Source organism: Argentina silus (assembly GCF_951799395.1).
Source record: "Argentina silus genome assembly, chromosome: 9".
In the NCBI taxonomy this organism is placed as follows: domain Eukaryota; kingdom Metazoa; phylum Chordata; class Actinopteri; order Argentiniformes; family Argentinidae; genus Argentina; species Argentina silus.
Genome location: NC_139663.1, coordinates 6,255,954 through 6,276,943, shown reverse-complemented (window position 1 = coordinate 6,276,943; position 20,990 = coordinate 6,255,954). Strand labels below are relative to the sequence as shown.

At 45.2% G+C, this 20,990-nt stretch overlaps 2 protein-coding genes across 4 annotated transcripts in view; one reads left to right on the top strand and one right to left on the bottom strand.

Moving 5' to 3' along the window:
• adgrl1a (adhesion G protein-coupled receptor L1a) overlaps positions 1-2,092 on the top strand; it is a gene marked incomplete at both ends in the record, with an annotated part of 51,471 nt that extends 49,379 nt beyond the window's left edge. The window contains 3 exon segments of the mRNA XM_083676454.1: positions 911-928; positions 1,144-2,003; positions 2,006-2,092. Coding sequence (XP_083532580.1) covers positions 911-928; positions 1,144-2,003; positions 2,006-2,092 — 965 coding nt within the window.
• An 8,437-nt stretch (positions 2,093-10,529) lies between these two features.
• On the bottom strand, positions 10,530-16,599 carry LOC310809956 (uncharacterized protein). Of its 3 annotated transcripts, none has more exons than XM_083677493.1 (13): positions 16,499-16,599; positions 16,119-16,225; positions 15,244-15,375; positions 14,945-15,017; positions 14,778-14,840; positions 14,567-14,660; positions 14,231-14,293; positions 13,555-13,620; positions 13,346-13,444; positions 12,934-13,023; positions 12,668-12,751; positions 12,093-12,207; positions 10,530-11,983 (listed from the first exon to the last, which is right to left on the bottom strand). In XM_083677493.1, exons 1-13 carry the CDS (start codon positions 16,554-16,556, stop codon positions 11,921-11,923), a joined length of 1,107 nt encoding a protein of 368 aa, XP_083533619.1. In that variant the 5' UTR covers positions 16,557-16,599; the 3' UTR covers positions 10,530-11,920. The 3 variants fall into 3 exon arrangements, with proteins under 3 accessions (XP_083533619.1, XP_083533620.1, XP_083533621.1); XM_083677494.1 differs by having other exon boundaries at positions 14,945-15,014; XM_083677495.1 differs by lacking the exon at positions 14,231-14,293.
• Positions 16,600-20,990: the final 4,391 nt, after the last annotated feature.

The window sequence follows — 20,990 nt, the reverse complement described above, 5'->3', positions numbered from 1 at the left end:
TTTAGGAAGTCATATACTAGCTGTATACAAGTGTGATGGGTTTATGTTGAAGATGCTCTGGTATTAGTAGTCTGTCCAGAGATACCCCCCCACCCCCCACCCCCCACCCCCCTCCACCCCCCCCCACCCCTCTCTCTCTCTCTCTCTCCTCTGTGGGTGTGTGCCCTGACTGAGAGCGTGCCAGCAGAGAGTAGCAGCCCGGGTGTCTGAAGGCTGAAATTTAAGACAGCGTCTCTGTTTAATATTTTAAACACTCTCTGCACAATGCGTCAGCCTGGCGGCCACGGCCTCAGCAGCGGGGACATTTTTAGAACGCTTCTGGAGAGGAAGTAGGAAGAGTACTTCATTAGAATGTCTAATTAGCCCCCCCCTCCTCCCCCCCACCATCGAATAGCGTTGATTAAAACCATACTACGCATTAAAAATTAAAACCCACACACCACACCCTGCTCTGGACGACGCCATGCCTCTCACTTCGGTAGCTGTATGACGGCTATTTGGGGGGAAAAGCAAAACATCTTTGCCATGTTGAAGGCTAGTCGTAAAATAAACATTACTGCTACTTTACGAGTTTGTGCATGAATTATGCATATACCACAAACTTGCAGACAGCAGTAAATATCCAAAGCGTATTGTGTGGGTGAGATGTAAATGATGGTGGAATATCATGTCAAAGATACAAGCTACAGGTGTCCGCGTGCATACAAAAGAGTTCATTTAGGTATGTTTATGAATGTGTGTGTGTGTGTGTGTGTGAGACCGTGAGCGTGAGTGTGCGTGTGCGTGTGCGTGTGCGTGTGCGTGTGCGTGTGTGTGTGTGTGTGTGTGTGTGTGTGTGTGTGTGTGTGTGCGTTACTCACTGACCTGTATCTTTAATTTCCTCCTGTATTGCCTCACCGTGGATCTTCAGGAACCTTCCGTGACCCAAGTACGGCCACTTCCCTTTTCACACCTTTACATCATTTTACTTAGATGAATATGAGTGTCCGTTGTAATGTTCATTTTATCTGTGCTACATTAGTAATACTTGTATTAATAGTTATTTTTTGAAATACATTTTCTTTTTACACATATTTGCATGTAGGTTTTTTCTCCTCACGATGGTTAAGACTGTCCTGTCCTGTGTTGTGTGTGTTTGTCCAGAGAGCACCATGTCTAAGGGTCGTGACCCCTGTGGGATGGAGACCTTGCCCCTGAATGGTAACTTCAACAACAGCTACTCCCTCCGTAGTGTGGGGCCAGGTGGCGGCGGCGGCGGGGGCGGAGGCAGCTGTGACTTCCTGGGCAGCGGCGTGGGTGGAGCAGACAGCCCCCCTCCCCTGCTCAACCCCCGGGGCTCCGAGACCCTAGGCGGGGGCGGGATACGACGCAACCTATCAGACGCGGCGGCCTTCGAGAAGATGATCATCTCTGAGCTGGTGCACAACAACCTGCGTGGGGGTGGGGCAGGAGGAGGCGGTGGCGGTGGGGGAGGGGGAGGGGACAGGGTGTGTGGCAGCCTGGCCAGGGGTCGTCCTCATGGCGGGATTGGCCGGGGAGCGGGCGGACCCGGGGCGGAGCCGGTCATGAGCATGGATGAGAACGAGGACTTCCTGTCCAGAGAGGGGCGCCAGCGCACGCCGCAGGATGTGGAGCTGCTGTATAAAGCCCTTGAGGAGCCCTTGCTGCTGCAGAGAGCCCAGTCTGTCCTCTACCAGAGTGACCCAGAGGAGTCTGAGAGCTACACGGCCGACCTCACTGAGAGCCTGGGCCACAGCGGGCACAGCGGGCACAGCGCCAGTGGGCAGGGAGGCGGCGGGGGGGCGCCTGACTCCCCCGCCCGGGACTCCCTCTATACCAGCATCACCAACCTGCGAGACTCGCCCTACCCTGACAGCAGTCCTGAGCCCCTGGAGGTGGTGCCCCGCTCAGCCCAGCCCCCCGAAGAGCTGTACTACAGCTCCGGGCGGCCCGCCCTGGGCTCCCGCGGAGGCCCCATGCAGACCTTCTACCAGGCTCCCCGCCCAGGAGGCCCAGCGGGGAGGGCCACCCAGGCCAGGAGCCTGCTCACAGCGAGGGGGACGGACAGATGCAGCTGGTCACCAGCCTGTGACTGAGACCAGGAGGACTGGGGACGGGGGGGAGGAAGATGATGACGTGATGAGGAGGGGTGGCTGGTGCCCACCTCACAACCCGCTTCTCACTCTCGCTCCTCTCCACTTCCGGCTTGTTTGGTTGCCTTTTATTATTTTTCCCTCTTTGTTTGTATTTCTCTGAAAGATTGAGCAAACCTACGTTTAGGGGGAGTTCTAGCTGTCTCCACAGCCGCAGTCTTTCTTTGAGTGTCCCTGGTGTTTTGGAGATGAACAATGGCTGAGTGTTTCTCTGTGGAACATTCAACAACCTGCTCTCTCTCTCTGTCTCTCATGTTCCTAGTTCCTCTACACCCCTCTATCCCTTGGCACCCAAACGCCAAGCCCAGCACTCTGAATGTACCTGTCCCACCCCTTTTTACCTTACTACTGTACCGAGCTACAGATATTTCCAAACTTTAAAACTTTGTTAAAGTTGTTTTTAATTATTTAATTTCCCTGAATTTTTTCTTCATACATTCCTCTGGAGAAATGATTAATTTTCTAGTTCCTCTTTTTCCCTTCGTCATCTTCCATCTCTGTTTGTTTTTGATGGGAGTAGTTAGCTGTGGAGACAGGGAATATAGTATGCCATTATACCATAGAAAAAGATCTCTCTGAAAGCTCTTCAGTGTTGCCAAAAATACCTTTTTCGAGCCAGAACAGAAACTGGAACACTTGCGCACACACACACACGCACACCACACACACACACACCCACACACATCCACACACACCTTCACACACACACACACACACACACACACACACACACACACACACACACACACACACACACACACACACACACACACACACACACACACACACACACACAATCACAGAAGTGCTTGTTACTGAACATCAGAAAATCAAAACAACACTCCATCCAAGTCAAAAGGAACGAGAACAATACTGTTGTTCCTACCTGGCAGGCGGAGCTGCCTCCGTGTAGTTGCCTTTATTTCTCGCTGTGAACCGACTCTTATGTACAGAAGTGTAGCTGAGAGTGAGGAGACACTCAGCTGCAGCCTCCAGGGGGAGACAGACACTCTACCGCCAGCTGTCGGGGGTCAGGGTCAGAGGTCAGCTTTATGACACAGAGGAACAAACTTTTCTTTTCTTTTTTGTTCTTTTCTTCAGGCATTTGAAAGGTAAAAGACTGCCTCACTAACTTTGGAGGAAAGTATCTGTGTTGGTGACTTTGTGTTTGCATCACACAAGGGGCTGGTTGTGCCCCCAGTAATGATAGATGTTCCCCAATGGATGTGGACATGTCACCTGTGTGCGGTTGTGACAAACTGACTCTAAATGTTGGAACCACTTCAGCCGCTACTTAAGTCTAACCCTGTACATATGATGATCCACACAAAAACGAAAGTACTTACTCTACTCCGACCGTGTAAATAGAAACCAGATGAGCAAAAGCAACAAAAAAGTAACAAATACTATGAAAACTGACTTCTTGTACTGCAACAAAACTTACAAAAGAAAAAAATAAAATGTTTTGGAGTTTGTGACCTGAATGATACACTCTATCTCTCTCTCCGCGCCATTCTTTCTCTCGCTCTCTCGCTCTCCCGTGCCCTGATGCTGTGCCATTCAGCGTCCATCTCTCCAAGAGACAGAGAGGGAAACAAAGAGAGAGAGAGAGAAAGAATATGATGGGTGGTAGATTTTGCATACAAATGAAAAAAGTTGAAAAAAAAAATCCTGGCACAAGTTTTATGTAATATAATCCATTACATGTTGTTAATGTTTGACCTTTGACATTCCCAGACAGGAAGTGCTCAACGTGGGTGGGGGGATAGATGTCATTAAATGTTATATTGTGCCTCATGGGCACACAAATGCATTATGGTTGAAGGACAGCAGCCATAAAGTGATCTTGGTTATGTATTGTTTGGAAGATATCATAGATATAACTAGAATACATCCTTTTAATATGCTGGGTTTTAGCATGTACGATAGACATTTTTTCTATCAAAAAGTCTTGCATTTTGCTGTTTCTAAGAGAGTTTCAGCATTATTTCAGAGCCTAATGTGACAATTCATTCCCTGTGTGTGTGTGTGTGAGTGTGCGCCTGTGTGTGACTGTGTGTTTGTGTGTTAAAGTGTATGTATGTACTGTATGCCTGCGAGTTTTGTAAGTGGGTGTACATTCAGAAAGCTATTTTTGTTGGGTGAATTGAACGCACATCAGATGCTGAGATAGTAATTATTCTAAGAGAAAGCCTATATTATTAGCTTCCATCTCAAAAGACATTGGCAGCTGTTATGACGGCTGTTCCCGTGGTGTTCAGGTACAATAGAAACCGGATACTTCAGGCTGCCTGGTAAACCTGAGCTAGGAACAGAGACAGCACTGTCAGAATGACACACAGAGTTGACCGATGAGACGAATGCGTTGGAATGTGCCACCATATGCAAGCGATTTAGGAGAGAAATGATCTGTCAGAAGAGAAGTATTTATGAGGATCCATCCCCCTGAAAGTCTGTCCCGACCTTAAAAACCTGAGAGTTTGCCTTCACGCTTTATTTATATGTCTTTCTAATGGTTTATTTATCTATATTTATTTATCTATATGGAATATTTATTTGTATATTCATACTTTATTTCATTTTTCTTTTCCAACAATCTCTCTGTACATGGCCGAGCCTGGCGAGGGAGAATAAAAGATTTTGAAGAAGGTTGATGGATTCTCCAACATCCACTTGAGTGTGACATTTGTCTAGGGTGTGTGTCCCCCACTTCTTAAGGAGTCCTAAAGGCTTGTTTATTTATTGCTCTGGGTCTGAGAGGAGGAGAGGGCTGAGGGAGGGATATACAGTAGGTAGGAATGTCCTATTTTCCACCTATGGTTTTCCACCATTTTGCTCTTGGTTTGGGAATCCCTGTCCCAACATCACTTCAGGCTCAATAAAGAGACCCTTACAAAAGCATCCTAGAAATTGTATAGAGGGCATGTGTGCAATACTTGTATTGTTTTTTTTGGTTTGGTTTCACTTTTGGGGACAGCCTTGTTGGATGGTTGGACAATACCTGCACCTTGGGTATGTGTTTTCAAAAGGATCAGATGATATGCCCATTTTACTTCACTAGTTCTCGGAAATGTTGAACATTGACCTTAGAGCTCCAAGTTAATTCTTGTGGTGTTTGTAGCAGCATTGACCGGTAAACAATGGACAATTGAATGTATTTTGATGAGAAGGATTCAAGATGTAAAGTCATTTGCTCCAGGGTGGTAGCGTGAACACCCGACACTGATCTCCATCCTCCTCCTCCACACCCTTCACCCTTCCCCTCTTCACCTTCTCTGACATAATGTAATGATGTTGATCTTCTGTGCTCAGCTGGGACCCCCCCCAGGGACAGACTGTTTACTGACTGGCTCCCCAGGAGAGGACGAATGTGCGTCACCTTGCTCCTGCCTCTCTCTCTTTTCCTGCCCCCTAGCCTCTCTCTCTCTCTCTCTCTCTCTCTCTCTTCCTGCCCCCTCGACTCTCTCTCTACATAGTTCTCTCTCACTCTCTCTCTCTCTCTTTCGCTCTCTCTATCTCTTTCTCTCTCTCTTTCTTTCTCTCTCTCTCTCTCTCTCTCTCTCTCTCTCTCTCTCTCTCTCTCTCTCTCTCTCTCCACATTATCCTTTTCCACCTCCTGATATTGTTCTCAATGGGCTCTATTAGCACAGTAATCCAATAGTTTTTGTTTTGGTGTTAATTTGTTTGTCTACATCAGATTGATATCTCAATAAACAGTGGAGTACTGTATTGTGGTAATGATAGTGATTATACAGCAGAACGCGCTGTAGGACTGAGGTCTGCTCAACAGGAGTTTCTCTACCTAAGACCCCTTTGTAACCTCTGATTAGGATAATAACACTGAAAGTAATCATTTACTGGGGTAATCATTCACACAGAGCCTCTCTCTCTCTCATTTTATTGATATTTCTATCTCTCTCTAACATCCCCCCCCTCTCTCTCTCTCTCTCTCTCTTTTTTCTCTGAGAACTCTTTCATCCCAGCACTCCCAGGATGTGCTGATGGCCCGCTCGTCCAGGTGTGCAGGTGAATAGAAGGTTGTTTAAGAGTTATAGCCGTCAGACAGAGGTCCCTGCTGCTCTATCCCAGTGCGGTTCACGCTCTGCCATCTCTTATGTCCGTCATTAGACAGCAGAGGTCCCTGAGATCTGGCAGTCTGTTGACCTGCTGTTGACCCTCTCACATGGAGGGCTTCTCTACAGATTTGTGTCGCCCATATCACATGTCCCCTGCACCGTGTGACAACATGGTAGCGGTGCTTCAGTGTCGCAGCAGCAGAGGAGCAGTGGGTTAGGATGTACCCAGGGAGTTACCAACAGGGGGCAGAGTAAGGACATGGTACAGTACAGTAGTACCCCAGGCAGCGGCAGCGTCCATGTGGGGGTAGGGGGAGGGCTGGGGGAGATGAGGCTGTACAGCATGCAGAGATAAGGATAAGGATGTGTTGTTTTGTTTCAGATGCCTTATTGTTGCCAGAGAGGAGTGGAGGTTAACAGAAGTCAGTTCAAATCGATCAACCAGGCGTATAAGACCTCTGCTCCACTGCTGTACCCTCACCAAACCATAGCAGCAGCAACACAGAAGTGTCTGTCTAGAAAGAAATATGGTCAAGCTCCTCTCCCCTTGTATAATTTTATGAAATGTCCAAATGAATCAACTGCCACAGCAACTGGACAAGGGGGATTGAGTGACAAGGAATGCAACTGGATTTTCCTATAGAGATTTTTAAACCGAAATGTAAACGATGATAAAGTAGTACTATTTTGTTATTGGTCTCTTGTTACGTGTCCACATGACTATATACAGTACCTATATCATAGTTCTAAGAATATGTAGGAGTATGACATAAATCCATTGACGAGGATTGTGCTTTTTCTTTTTGTGTTGAATAACTATCCGAAGAGCTCAGCCGGCAGTTCAAACCGGCGGCCATCTTTGATGCACAGGGTGGGACCGGAACAGAGGGGGTTCGGGGTTGGTTGGATGCTCAACAGGGTTTCGACCTGAGAGTCCCATTCTACACACAGAACCCCTGGTCCAAAACCAAAAGACACACACACACACACACACACACACACACACACACACACACACACACACACACAGCCATTTCCACACACATGTTCAGCCAGGTTAGGTAGTTACATCTACTGTGTACAGTGAAGTGGAGGTAGAGATCATAAGGGTATCGCCGTTTACATGTTACAGTTCATCCACATACAGTAGGAGCAGGCAGAAGCTGACCTATTCATTTCTGTAGGCATGCTTTTCTATTTCTGCATAACCCTGTGCTCAGCCCACTGACCCAAGAAGGAGGGCTGAAGCTGTGTGGACGTCCAATGGGACACGGATGGAACGATCTCTGTAGTGAGCTCCATGCGACACACACACCCCCCCAGGTCACACACACACTGTAGAACCCTCTGCTCCCCCCCCCCCCCCCCCATTGTGCCCTAGTGGCAGGTGTGCAGAGGTATCAGGGGCATATAGTGAGTCAACAGGGTCATGACAGGGTCTGGGAAGTATGCATGGGGTATCGGGTGCACTAGCTAAGGGGCAGGACCAGTGTGGTCCTGCCTGACAAGACAGTATTGGACATGGGGAGTGGATTGACAGAAGAGCAGTGAGGAAAGAACAGGTGGATGGGAGGAACTGTTGTTTGTTTGTGAGGGTGGGTATGGGAGGCAGAATATGGTCATCAGTAGGAACTGTGTACTGATATTGTGCCATTTTGGGGTTATGTGTAGAACACCATTTACAGTACTTCTCTTTGGTTTTTCTATGATGGTTTTCATTGATTAATTTATTATGTACTGCTGAATCCTTTGTAAAGAGAGGCTGATGTAAAGCCTTGATTCTGTTTTTGTTTTTTTTGAGGAATGATGTTTGGTTCTTTTCTCACCGGTCATTGCTTTGACAGCTGTCTGGGCCAAAGGGGATGGTTTTCTGTGAGTGTTTGCATCATCGCAGGTCAGCGCGACCCTGTATCAGCACATATTAATAAAAAACTATTTAAAATCTACCCTGTCCATGCACAACAGTTTCTGTAGAATCTTTTTGTGTGTGTGTGTGTGTGTGTGTGTGTGTGTGTGTGTGTGTGTGTGTGTGTGTGTGTGTGTGTGTGTGTGTGTGTGCGTGTGTGTGTGCGCATGTGTAGGTGTATGTGTATGTATATGTGTGTGGGTCCAACTGCTGTGTGCATTTGCATATGACAGGTGTGAATGCATGCATGGGTGTGTTTAGTGTTTGTGTATAGATGTATTGGTATCATAAACACAAAATACAAAGTATGTCCATACATAGTAATGGCTGTTTATTGTTCTGTGGTACTGTATGCTAATCAACTTCAAAATGCATATATTATCTTTCAGGATGGAAATGAAAAGATTTCTTTACCCTAAGTGCTAATGCATTGGAATGAGTTATTCATCAGATGGCCCGCAGTTTATGACTTCTGAGGATGGTGGTGTGTTTAACCTCGACTCTGGACCAACAGGAGCAGAGGACTGAGCCAACCAACCCCCTCGCTGAGTAAGCTATCTTTTCAACCACATACGCATATGGAGATGTGGACTTGGTGGGTGGGATTTTTCCATCCAAGGCCGACAGAACAAAATCAGAAGAACGGAGGAGAAAGGAAACGTTTTTCCTTATGGAGTCATACTCCCCCAGAGGCTTTTATTAAACCCAGCCCCTGTACTCCCACTGAATGGACGACGACCAACCTGATTGGGCGAAGACCCCCCAGGGAAATGTGTTGGGGAGGATGAGGAGAGTGCTTTGTTGAGAAGACAAAACTAATGTGTAAAACTAATGTTGGTGAGCACCAGTGACACACTGTACATTGAGACCATTGAGGATGCTAGTTGCAGCTCTATGCAGTACCGTACAGACGTACAGACGTATCCACATCATAAGTAGCATGGTGTGACCTATTGTACTAGTCTAGATTTCCATTAATGGAATTTACAACATTCTAAACTCTCAATGACCTCTATAAAACTGGATCTACAATGAAGGCCTGTATACGACCACACAGCCATTTGGGGTCTGTGGAGAAACATTAGGGAGTTAGCCCTCGAGTTACTGCAAGGAAAGTAAACATTTTTATAGCCTTAGTCTGTGGCATTACACCACAGAGTGGACGGGATTGCATTTGCAACACAGTAACGTGCCTCCCTGGAAACCCTCTTGATTGATATTGTCATCAGTCTTTGATGATTGCATCCATGGGGGTTCGTTTCCTTGATTGCTCATAATCCTGGCCATTGTAGAATCTGATCGGTTGCTAATTAGCTGTTAGATAATTATTATGTGCATCAGAGCGTCTTAACTACTCACTGACTGCAGTCCACCTCCCTGTTCCTTGTTCCGTCCTGTCTATGTCTGTGTCTCATGCTGTACTGCACATGTATGATCCCCTCCCTCCCCGTCCCCGTCCCCGTCCCCCTCCCCGTCCCTCTTGTGTCCTTTCAGTAGCACTCCCTCAGTGAGGAAGCTCTCAAGTCTTGACCATTCAGTCACCCCACACGTCATCACCTTTACAAAAACAAACACACACTCACACGCTCACACTGTACGCACACACACCAGGGAGTCTCCCCCCGGATACCCTTACTTCCTACAGAACACACAGTAACAAACATAGTAAATCCAGGGGTAAAAATAGCTCTCTCCAAGTTTGGTGGCCATTTTAGACTCAAATACCCACACATGATAGGCCTACAACAACATGAAAATAGAGACCCATCTACAGTATTAAACTCATTCTGAACCAGTGCTGTATGTGTATAGTGCAGCAGAGAGAGATACAGTGTGTATATGGTCATTTCCTCCCTCCCTCCGTCCTTGTCTCTTGGTCCTTCTTGGTCTATTACTGCCCCCTAGTGTTTGCGCTTGCCTCCATTGTAAAGTAATGTGAAGTAATGGTTGTATTTTCTTAGCAGGCTAAGCGACGAGTGGCATTCGTAACAGTCTTGCCAAGTATTGTCTCCCTCTCTTTCAATGGTCAAGTAACTGCTGGATAATATATAACCCCTCTTGTTTACTCTTGCTGTGATGTCTCCCTGTCCTTTTTATCATGTAGTGTAATCTCCTTCAGTCTCCTTCAGTCTCCTCTGCATATACTCACTTATCCAAACCAATCCTCCTCTCCATCTCCTCTTAAGTGTCTTCCTGATCAATTTACATTTACTGAAAATTCAAAAACATGGTACAGTACAGGATATCAGAAGAGAGAGGTTATAATAATGTTTTATTAAGAAGATATTAGGAAAACAATTACTGTAGATGTACATCAATGATGGAACATTTGTTAGTTATTTCATATCTGTGAAATATAAAGTGATTGCAAGTAGATAGATAGATAGAAAGATAGATAGATAGAAACTTTATTTATCCCAGGGGGAAATTCAGGTTCCAAGTAGCGTACAGACATAGGGGTATCACACATAACATACACATACAACATACAACATACAACATTAGCAGTATTGTATACAGGCGAGGTGCAGTTGTAAACGTCTTTGCAGTTAGGTGAGGTGCAAAAAGGTAAGGCAGACAGTGCAAACAGTGCAATTATAGGACAGTACTGTACTTTAAGCAACATTTAAAAAAAATACATAGAAAAGATACAAAAGATAATAGTTATGTAAAGCTCTTAAAGGGGCAATCTGGGACCACTTTTTTGGGTAAACAGCTGTGGGATGGGGCTGGAGAAATGTAAGCACTCTCCAATTCATAGACGGAGCGCAAATATAGACCACATCCATGTGGTCATTCTAATAGTTCAAACCATGTTTTGAAGCTATACAGTGTTTGTTCACAATTCTATGGTTAACAAACAAGCAAGGAGTAAAACAAGCGTATATGTTGGGTTCTGATAGGGGAAGACAATTGAACTACTCATGAGGCTTTTACTTTTTGTTACAGTACATACTTCAAGAATCAATGGCTATATGTCATTCATTTAAAATAATAAAAATGGATGTACCAATCTGAGATTGCTGGACCAACATATTTCGCTTACATTGTTTACCAACAGGGGCCTGGCCAGACCCCAATACTGAAAATATGACATGCCCCAAATCTTTCAAATCACTTGAAAACTTTCTATGACACGGGCAGTGCCATGACAAATTGTACATGCCAAAATGTAATGTTAATCAACACTTTATTGTTCATCGTTCACCTCCCATAGACTGAATTGGGGCGAATTGTGACTTTTTTTTTGCCTGAACCCATAATTTATCATTTTTTGAACACCAAATGAATACACAAAAAATGGTTTGGAGTTGTTGGAGACATGTTTGTTGACAGACTCAAGAAGAATTGGAAGAATTTTACAGAGGTCTGGCCGGTTAGTAGTTTGAAAGTTTCAAGAAATTGCTCTTTTTAAAAGAAATCCTTTTTTAAAAAAGGGGTATGGATATACACTATCCAAACTTCTAAATGGTTGTGACCGAAAGCTCATACTGTACTGCCTACTGTTTACTAAAATTATCTACGACATACCAAACCACTAAATACTATTTACAGCCTATTGTTTAGTAAAATGTATGCAGTAAGCGACACATTTCATCTGTAGCTCATTACTAATTTGGGTTAATAATAATAATAATTGATAATTAGACTATAATACAAACGGTTACCGAATGCATTTATAACTTTTAAAGGCAACCTTTAAAAGTGTTATATAATATAATATATTATTTATAACTATCATACAGGTAGCATCCTGTTTTAGATAATTCATGACATATCATATTTCATCTTGATGTTTCACTGATCACATGCATGCATAGTGACTCCACGTCATTAGATCCATTATCCTGTGGCAAAACAAAAGCTGCAAATTAGCTACATAATGAATAATAACTGTCATTTCAGTTCAAGTCATCCACCCGTTGCCAGATGGCAACTACATAACCTTCTACTCACTATGGTATCAGTGCACTCAGGGGGGTGGTTCTGGTCCTTATTCTGGTCACAGTCCCACTGCCTGTTCACCAGAGCAGTAATGTCATCTTCTGACTGACAGGGTTGAACTCCAACCCTGGGAGAGATACACAAACTGGATGAAGACACTAACATGGCTATGTTGGCTAACATGGCTACTAACACTAACATGACACTAACATAAGACACCTCACTTTCCTACAGTCACATCCTTACATCTGCAAAGACAGAGGGTGGAGACTAAAAACCGTGGTAACACTTTACTTAGAGCATACAGTTATAATGTGTGCATAGCACATATTAATACTTGTTTTAAACATGTATGATTGCATTATAATGTCAAATAGCATCTCATAATGATCCTGAGCTATGATCAGCACTTATTCCATAATAACTCTATTGTTATTATAATTATAATTATAATTATAATTATTATTATTATTATAGACAGACATACAGTAACATATTATGATATAGTATATTAGGATGATGAGTTATAATGTGTTTTACTGTATGTGTGTGACTTAAAGAAAGTGTTACCAAAGCATGATTCTCACCCATTGGACCGCTGAGATCCATTCCTTTGTGGTTGATGCAGACTCTGGGCATCAGGACCCATTTCATCAGTCCTATTTCGAGGGCTGTGGAAGTAATGACAGTCATCATCATCATCAGGCTTCACAGTCATGACCTCCTCCGCCACCACATCATTGGCCTCCATAGAGACAGATGCTGACATGACCCATGGGACCAGTTCTGTGGTAGTGAGTGACATTATCATTTGATGGGTAATGAGAATCAGGTGATCTCTGCTGTGATTTACCAGTCCTTAAGGTTCCCATTCAGTAGAGGGGTATTGGTATGGGTGTCCTGACTGTCTACCCCCTCACTGGTCTCCTCCTCCACCCCAGACCTAATAGTTTAGATTACAGAAATAAGGAAATCAGGAAAGGTTGAAGGTGGGATGCGTAAAATCTGTTACACTCCAGGTGGACTTCAAATCTAAAAGGAAGGCTTTCTGAGAGTTCTTGTTTATAATGGCATGCAAAAACAAACAAACAAACAACCAATGAAACCACAACCGATAGCCGCATCTCACACAGGATTGGCTCACCCGTTCAAGGGGGAAAACTCAACCAAATCACGTTTGTCCAGCAGAGCAATGTCAGTGACCTTCCTTGCACATCGGCTCTCTCTTCCTAAAGTAAAAAATGATCTCAATGTGCATAGCTTACTGAGAAGTGACTCCCTTGTCAGGAGGTCGTGGTGGTTCTATCTCAACCCTAACCTCGGGTGGGCTGTGACCTTGGGTGTCATTGGCCTTGCTTGAAACCCTAAAGGAGGAAAAATGGAAACTGATCAGGAAACAAGGCCTAAAACATGGTTAACAAAATGGCTTACAGTACATGTTCATCATACATAGCTTACATGGGGACTGACTTACCCATTGATGTTGTTTCCAGAAACAGCGCTGCCATTGGCTAGATTCCCATTGGGCTGGATTAGAGACCTAGTAAAATACACAATGTATCAGGAAGCACAATCTAAAACATGGTCCCTCCCCTAGGAAAGACGTTTGCTACTGCGAACGCTGAAAACTGGATGTAAAGCCACATTCTAATCTCAGAGACACCAGAGTTCCTCCACTGTGCTGAGTTTAAACCAGACTCATTAGGGCATAAGGAATCCTCTCATTCAGCCTGCGGGGCCCATGACAGTCATCATCATCAGCCTGCGTGGTCAATTAGCAGATAGGAATTAAGGTCTGGTTCCTCTCCCTGATCTGAGGGAGATATTATCGGAAGAATACACATCTAAACATTGTGTTTGAGTGGGCTAAACAAGACCAACTGGCATGACAAAATGGCCTACAATACATGTTCATACCACAGGGAGGACTGACTGCCCTTTCAATGTCTTTAAGATCCTGTTCTTGGTTCTCATTTAGTCTAACTAGTGGACAAGCAATGCGATCTGTAGCCTCACTGGAATTGCTTGAAGTCCTAAGTAAGACAGTCAGACAGAGCACTGGCCAATTCACACCAGAGAAAAAGTACACCAGAGAAAAAGTACATTATAGTATTACAAAATACTTTGGTGCATTTTAACACCTGCTTTACCTGCTCTGGGAATCATCATCTCTGCTGTGGTTTAAGGCAATGAGCTCACAGTGCCCCTGCTCCCTAACATAGGAAAATAAGACACCATTGCCTGAATTCATGCAGGATAGCTGAACAGACACCAGATCAATTATTTTACGCTGAACATGTCAGAATGCTAAGGTTTAAGACATACATTCAAGGCCTAAAACATGGTTAACAAAATGGCTTACAGTACATGTTCATCATACATAGCTTACATGGGGACTGACTGAAAACTGGATGTGGACTTGATAGGGGGTTGTGTGCTGCAGTTCAAGCACTATTGTGATGTTACATGTCATATTAGCCACTCACCTCTGTATGTGTTTCCAAGGACAGTACAGGTACATTACAGCCAATACACAGCCCAGCACAGCACAGCCCAGCCCAACCAAGCAGCCAATTAGAGCTGGAAAACAAAATTCAGTCTAAGAATTCAGTCTCAGTAATGTCTAAGAATCGGTGATGTTTTTTTAAACACACCTACTAATGAACTGTCTCTCTCTTACAGTATGTCTGCACTCACCTGGGTAGTCGTTAGTTGAAACAGCAGGTGCTGCTGGCACTTCCTCATTGCTCTTCTCTTCATCTAGAGATAAGAGGGGACGCATTCATAAAACAACTAAAAACCCATCAACAGGTATCAATAGCTCTTGTCTGCTACAGCAATAAGATGAAATTGAAGTGAAATACCTTTAAGAACGAATTCCAAGCAGCTCTCCTCAATAAGGGGGACAACACTCTCAGAACCAGACCCAGTGCCCTGCTTAGAGAAGACATGGGGGCACATGGCCATTCCATTGACTGCAGGCCTTTGAGAAGACATTTGTGTACTGCAGCTCTAGGCAAACATTTCAACCCTAATGATGCTACCAAATAATATACAAACTTTACATTGTACATACTGTACAAACTGTTCATTTCATGACATTAGATTGTGTACAATGTAAGTGTGACACAACAATGATAATACCAGAATAATGCAAACGTACCTGGGGAGCATTCATCTCAAAGTCAACGGTCAGATTGATGCAGCGGTCGGTGATAATTGTGGTGTTGTTCATCGTTATTATTGGTGTCTCCCAAGTGAAAGGTTTGTCCCTGCCTCCGTGGGCAATGGGGGTCTGTAGGAGAGCACATAAGAACATGAAGAATCTTATTCAAGAAAGATACAAGATCTCTCAGTAATACTAATGGATAAAATCTTCTTTTCAGCCTTCAAAGCACTTTACAATATATGGGGAGTAACACACTACTACCAATGCAGCTGTTACAGTATGTTCTAGAACGCTCACAATACATCAACTGTTACAGTATGTTCTAGAACGCTCACAATACATCAACTGTTACAGTATGTTCTAGAACGCTCACAATACATCAACTGGCAGTGGAGAGGGGAGGAGTGAAATGGGTCAATTAGGAATCAGGGGGTGATTAGATGGAGAATATAGTATGACGGCCAGGTTTGGAATTTAACCCTAACCCTAACTCTAACCCTAACCCTAACCCTAACCCCTACTATTGTTATACTGTAAGTGCTATGGAATCTTTAGTGACCACAGTCAGGACCTGGGTTTAGCATTTCATCCCAAGGACAGCATCCTATGCGGTTGTTAATAGTGTCCAAATCACTGCCTCAGGGCATGGGGGTCGCTTTAGACCACAGGAAATGTGTCCCCTACTGGCCCTCAAACAGGGGTGAACAGGATGTTCCATCAAACAGGGGTGAACAGGATGTTCCATCATTGAGTGTGACGCAGGGTGGTATGGTTAGCATAGCATTGTGGGTATGCTGGAAATGTAATAAAATAATACACAATCAAACTATATAACTATATATCAACTAAAACATGAGACCATCATTTACCTGGTTATGGGTCACCTCACTTTTTGCGCCATTCGGAGGATTGTATTTGTATTCGAACCCATCTCTTGTCCTCAAATGTCGACAGGAAGCTTTCACTTGGATGCATGCTAAGGGAAGATGAGTTTCTTTCAAAAACTGATGTGCACCTTACAAACCTCCTCAGAAACAAGCAAATACAGTGGATGTATAGGGAAGCTGTTGAGTTTTGATATCCTAGTACAGTCGATCAAAACAACAGATAATATATGTTTACAAGGAGCGATAGCCAGATAGCCTGGCTATTGCGCAAATTATTCTACCAGTAAATCCCTATCTTCGGGGGGGGAAAGGGAGGATCGTTTTAAGAGTTACTTATAGAATGTTCATTCATTAGTCCTTACCTTGACTCTGGAGAGAAAAGCTTGAAAAGAGAAGGAAAAAAAACTGTGTACGATACATGCTGCCAATGCCTGTGTAAGTACAAACTTCCTCTTCCTTGTTCCGGTTATAATGGCGCGTGGAGGGGAAGGTGCTATGACGTACTACACATTTCTGTATGCTGTAATTCAAGTGTTAAGAATGCTAAAGGTTTGACAGAAAAAGCTGTAAATCATTGAGTGTAAATGTCAGGTTAGGGACGCTGAAATTCCAGGATTTAGGCTGCTAGTGCATAAGCCACGGCGTACAACCACAACGTTCTTGGCCCTTATTCCCGTAATTCCCTTTCTTAGACACAAGAGGACAGCCTTTCCTAGGCTTTCCTTTCTCCGCTTTGTGCAAAAAAACAAAAACAAACAATACACCATCTACACAATCCAGGCAATTAATCAAAGACTACTGAGGAAAACACATGGAAACATTTTGCCAGAATATTTCCAGTCCAGAATTCACCCAGACACCCCTCAGTGGAAGATGTTGAGATCAACTCTATACGAAGAAGGGTATAGGCCTACTACACCTTCTATCATCATGACCCATCCCTCTGGAAAGAGACAAAAGATGTGTAAACTTGAACATGAGTGAACTCATCATCCTTCACATACTGTCCCTATCACTGTCTCCTGTGAGTCACTGGTGAACAGAAATCAGACGGAGTTCTACAGCATCTAAACGACACTAGACAGCCTGTCTGTTTGAGCAAAGCTGCACCTCTTCTGGTTCTACAGTAGCTAAAAACCAGAAGCGTTAACGCGTGGCAGTGGCACATATGGTCACCGTGTGTGTGTATACTTGTGCGTGTGTGCGTGTGTGTGTGTGTGTGTGTGTGTGTGTGTGTGTGTTGTGATAGAGAAGGACATCCTCCTGTTGTTTTTGGGAGCTGGGCCGTGGAGAGAGCGTGGCAGTCCTCCCATCAGATTCTGGGCATGAGAGCAGAGGGAGAGCAGTCCTGAGGGTGCTCAAAGAACCCTCTGTCATCTTACCCCGTCTCACACACACACACACACACACACACACACAGATAAAGCTGGGGCCGCCAGGAGCAGCACGCTTCATTTGCAGATTGCACTGCATCTTCTCTGGTCCAGCGAGAAAACACAGACAGGAGCCTGTGTCACTCAATCTGGGCCCCTCTCTTACTCCCTGAGATTGTCTATTTCTCTTCCTCTCTCTCTCACAAACTCTCTCTCTCTCTCTCTCTCTCTCGCCCTCTATAAGCATGCCATCCATAGAGTTAGGAGAGAACATAAACAAAGTAGAATTAAACTCAACCTGAATGTGTCAGGTTCTCATTCTGTAAAACATTGCATAACATGGCAGTGAGAATGTCTAACCTATAACCGAGAAAGGCGGGAAAACACAATTGGCAATCCTCACTGATTTACGTACTCCCACATCGTTGCAAAGTGAATCACTTCCCTTTTTGATGACTAATGGTGTTTTAAATCATGATAGTCGCTCCTCTACCTGACCTGCTCCCTGTTGAGAAGGGATTACAGAAAGTGACACAGGCTAAACAAGGCATTGTGAATGTGCCTGACAGAGTTTTCCAGAGAGGAAGGCTGGGAGAGAATGGGGAGGAGGGGGGGTGAGGGGAGGGGAGGGGAGGGGAGGGGAGGGGTTAGTAAGGAAGCGGGCTCCATATGATCATATGATCCATTTTCCATAGATATCGAGTGACAGTGGGAGGTATGCACATCCTGCCCCTGTGCCAGAGAGCCCCTCTGCTGTGGGACAGCATAAACACTGGAGCGCAGGAATGACGCAGGCCTGCCGAGAAACACATCAAGGAGCGCATGACTTGCCCAAGGCCTACGCTAACAAACAGAACAGCTCCGGGTATCTCCACGCAGATAGATACATGTCTATAAACACAGGCCAGGATATGTGTGTAAATAATTACTATTCAAGCACTCTATCTCTATCTCTCAACCCTATCCACCACCACCACCCCTCCTCCCATCTATCCCTCCCTCCCTCCCTCCCTCCCTCCCTCCCTCCCTCCCTCCCTCCCTCCTTCCTTCCATCAGGGCAGTGATGAGAGATAAATAGATTCTCTCCCTCCATCATTCTCTTTCACTCCATCTGGACGGGGGTGGGAGGATACAGAGGGTGGAGGGTTTCACTTGTGGAATTTGGAGGGATCCGGAATGGGGGTTGGGGGTGAGGGTTTAGTCAAGTGGGGGGGGGGGGTTGGGGGGGTCACTCCGGCTCGTTCTCCACACCACACCTTTCTATGCCCACCATCAAATAATGCTACAGTTCTGTGCCCCCGTGTCGATAACAGTAGAAGCTGAAACAGAGCCCTGCACCTCTCTTAGGTCTGTGAGTTCAACACTCTGGGCGGAATCTGACGCAAATCTATAACAATAGCACTGCTCTCCACTGGATAGTACCCTACTTGGCCAGCGTTTATATGACTGCAGAGCACTTTCAAAAATACACAGTGAGGAAAAAGAGCACAATGAAAACAGAAAAGGCCCCTGGATTGATTCCATTGATGAAAACAATATCATGTTCACAACCTAATGTGGTATTACGCACTTTGCGAGAGGCAGCAGTGTCTTGCACTCCAGTCACTGGACTGTAAACTGTATCTTCAAATGCCAAAACCTCTATCAAACCATGAGCTAACACGTTCAGACAGAGTAGGACACTAGGCCTTTAAATTGGCAATGTCCCCAAATTCAACCTTAGATCTGTGTGAACGGTGGCTCAGAAAAGCCTACAAAGTGCTAGGACGCTATTCAACTAAAACAGTCATAAGCATAATCCCCATTCTCATAGAGGGATCAAAGAGGGCGCCCAGCACTGGAGGAAGGCCAGCACAGTGGTGGCCATTGGAGGTGCTTTGGTCTCAGGCTGCCTCTGCAGGAGGGCTGTAAGCACAGCCAGGACATCTAAAAGGCCCATCTCCATTCTCTACACTGGAGATCCTGCTCCAACCAGGTCTGTGGGGACGCCAACAGCAACGCACACGCTAATCACAACCGTCTGGGCTTCACCGAGCGTGCCCGCCTCGACAGCGCTGTGCCAGCATGTTCTGCTCTCTCAGACACACTCTTAAACTCACAAATACACAGGCACTTAACACACAAACGCACGCACACCAAAGCTTTCACACACACACACACACACACACACATGCGTGGACACTCATGCACACACACACTCACACACACACACACACACACACACACACACACACACACTAAATACACATGAACTCTCTCACATGCACACACATACCATGTACATGAACCACATATGAACATGTCTAGATGAATGTGAGACTAATAAAATAAAGTGAATTATGTGTACAGAGTCATAGAGTATGGTCTTTATGGGTGCTACAAGTGGAGGTGGCATGGGAATTTGTAAACCCACAAAGCCCATACCTCATCCCCCCTACCCCATATCTCGGCCCCTTCCAAACACAGCCAACCCCCATCCTCCAAACCACATCTCCCCTCTCTGCAGTGCACAGGCCGAGAGCAACCTGAGCCTGCTGAGAAAGTCTTATAAAAGGAAGCAAACAAAACAATCCAATCAAGCACACCTCTCCCTCCCTCACACAGCTCAATCAAACATTGGAGATGTGTCTGCCCGTGCCCCTGCCCAGGGGGCCTATCAGAACACAGCCCTGTCTGCCCGTGCCCCTGACCCAGGCACCTATCAGAATGCCTGAGGGGAGAAAGGTGCACTGTGGGTGGGTATGTGACACAGCAGTACTCATCCTATAGTCATGCACTAGACTATATAGAAGAGTGATGCACAGCTTATTCATATGGAGCTTAGTTCAGGCACGTCTTGCGCAATGGCAACAACTCAACTTGGACAGCCCCGATTAATCTCTTTTCCAGCTGAATCTCCTGAGAGAGATCTTTGTCAAACAAACAAATCACTCTTTTTGAACTCTTGCCTTTTGCTAAACTTCTTCAACTTTCCCTCACTCAGTATTTTTCTCCCCCTTTCGCCCCTCTCTACCCCCCCTCTCCCCTCTCCCCTCTCCCCCCCCCTCTCTCTCTCTGTTGATCAGTGTTGGCGTCCTGTCCTGGGTGAACCCAGGGTAAGGGTGTCTTGTTACAGCAGTCCTGGCTCTCTGTTAAAGCACAGTATTGTGAAGGATAATCCTCAGAAACAATCAGGATTTCACACTGCTCTGTGTGTGTATTTCTGGAGCCTCGCACACAAATACACACACACACGTGCATTCAAACTCCCACACCACAGGCACACATTCAACAACACACCAACAGTACAAGCAGGAGCATGTGTTGCACAGTGCACTCGAGTTGAGTCGCGTCCTCAAATTACCAATTCTACACATTTGTGTTGTCCTTCTCTTGCTGCACTGCAGTCTACTGCAGTTTAAACTCTTTCACAGCAGAGCAAAGCCACTTGACTACTGACAAGTGACACAGGGAAAGAGGGCAGCAGGGTTAACAGTGCTGG

Coding starts and splice junctions, on each gene's coding strand:
- LOC310809956 (XM_083677493.1), bottom strand. CDS start 16,556: ATGTATCGTACACAGTTTTTTTTCCTTCTCTTTTCAAGCTTTTCTCTC. Junction 15,376..16,118: donor GTGAGGTGACCCATAACCAG/GTAAATGATGGT, acceptor GCTCTCCTACAG/ACCCCCATTGCCCACGGAGG. Junction 11,984..12,092: donor CTGAGTGCACTGATACCATA/GTGAGTAGAAGG, acceptor GTTTTGCCACAG/GATAATGGATCTAATGACGT.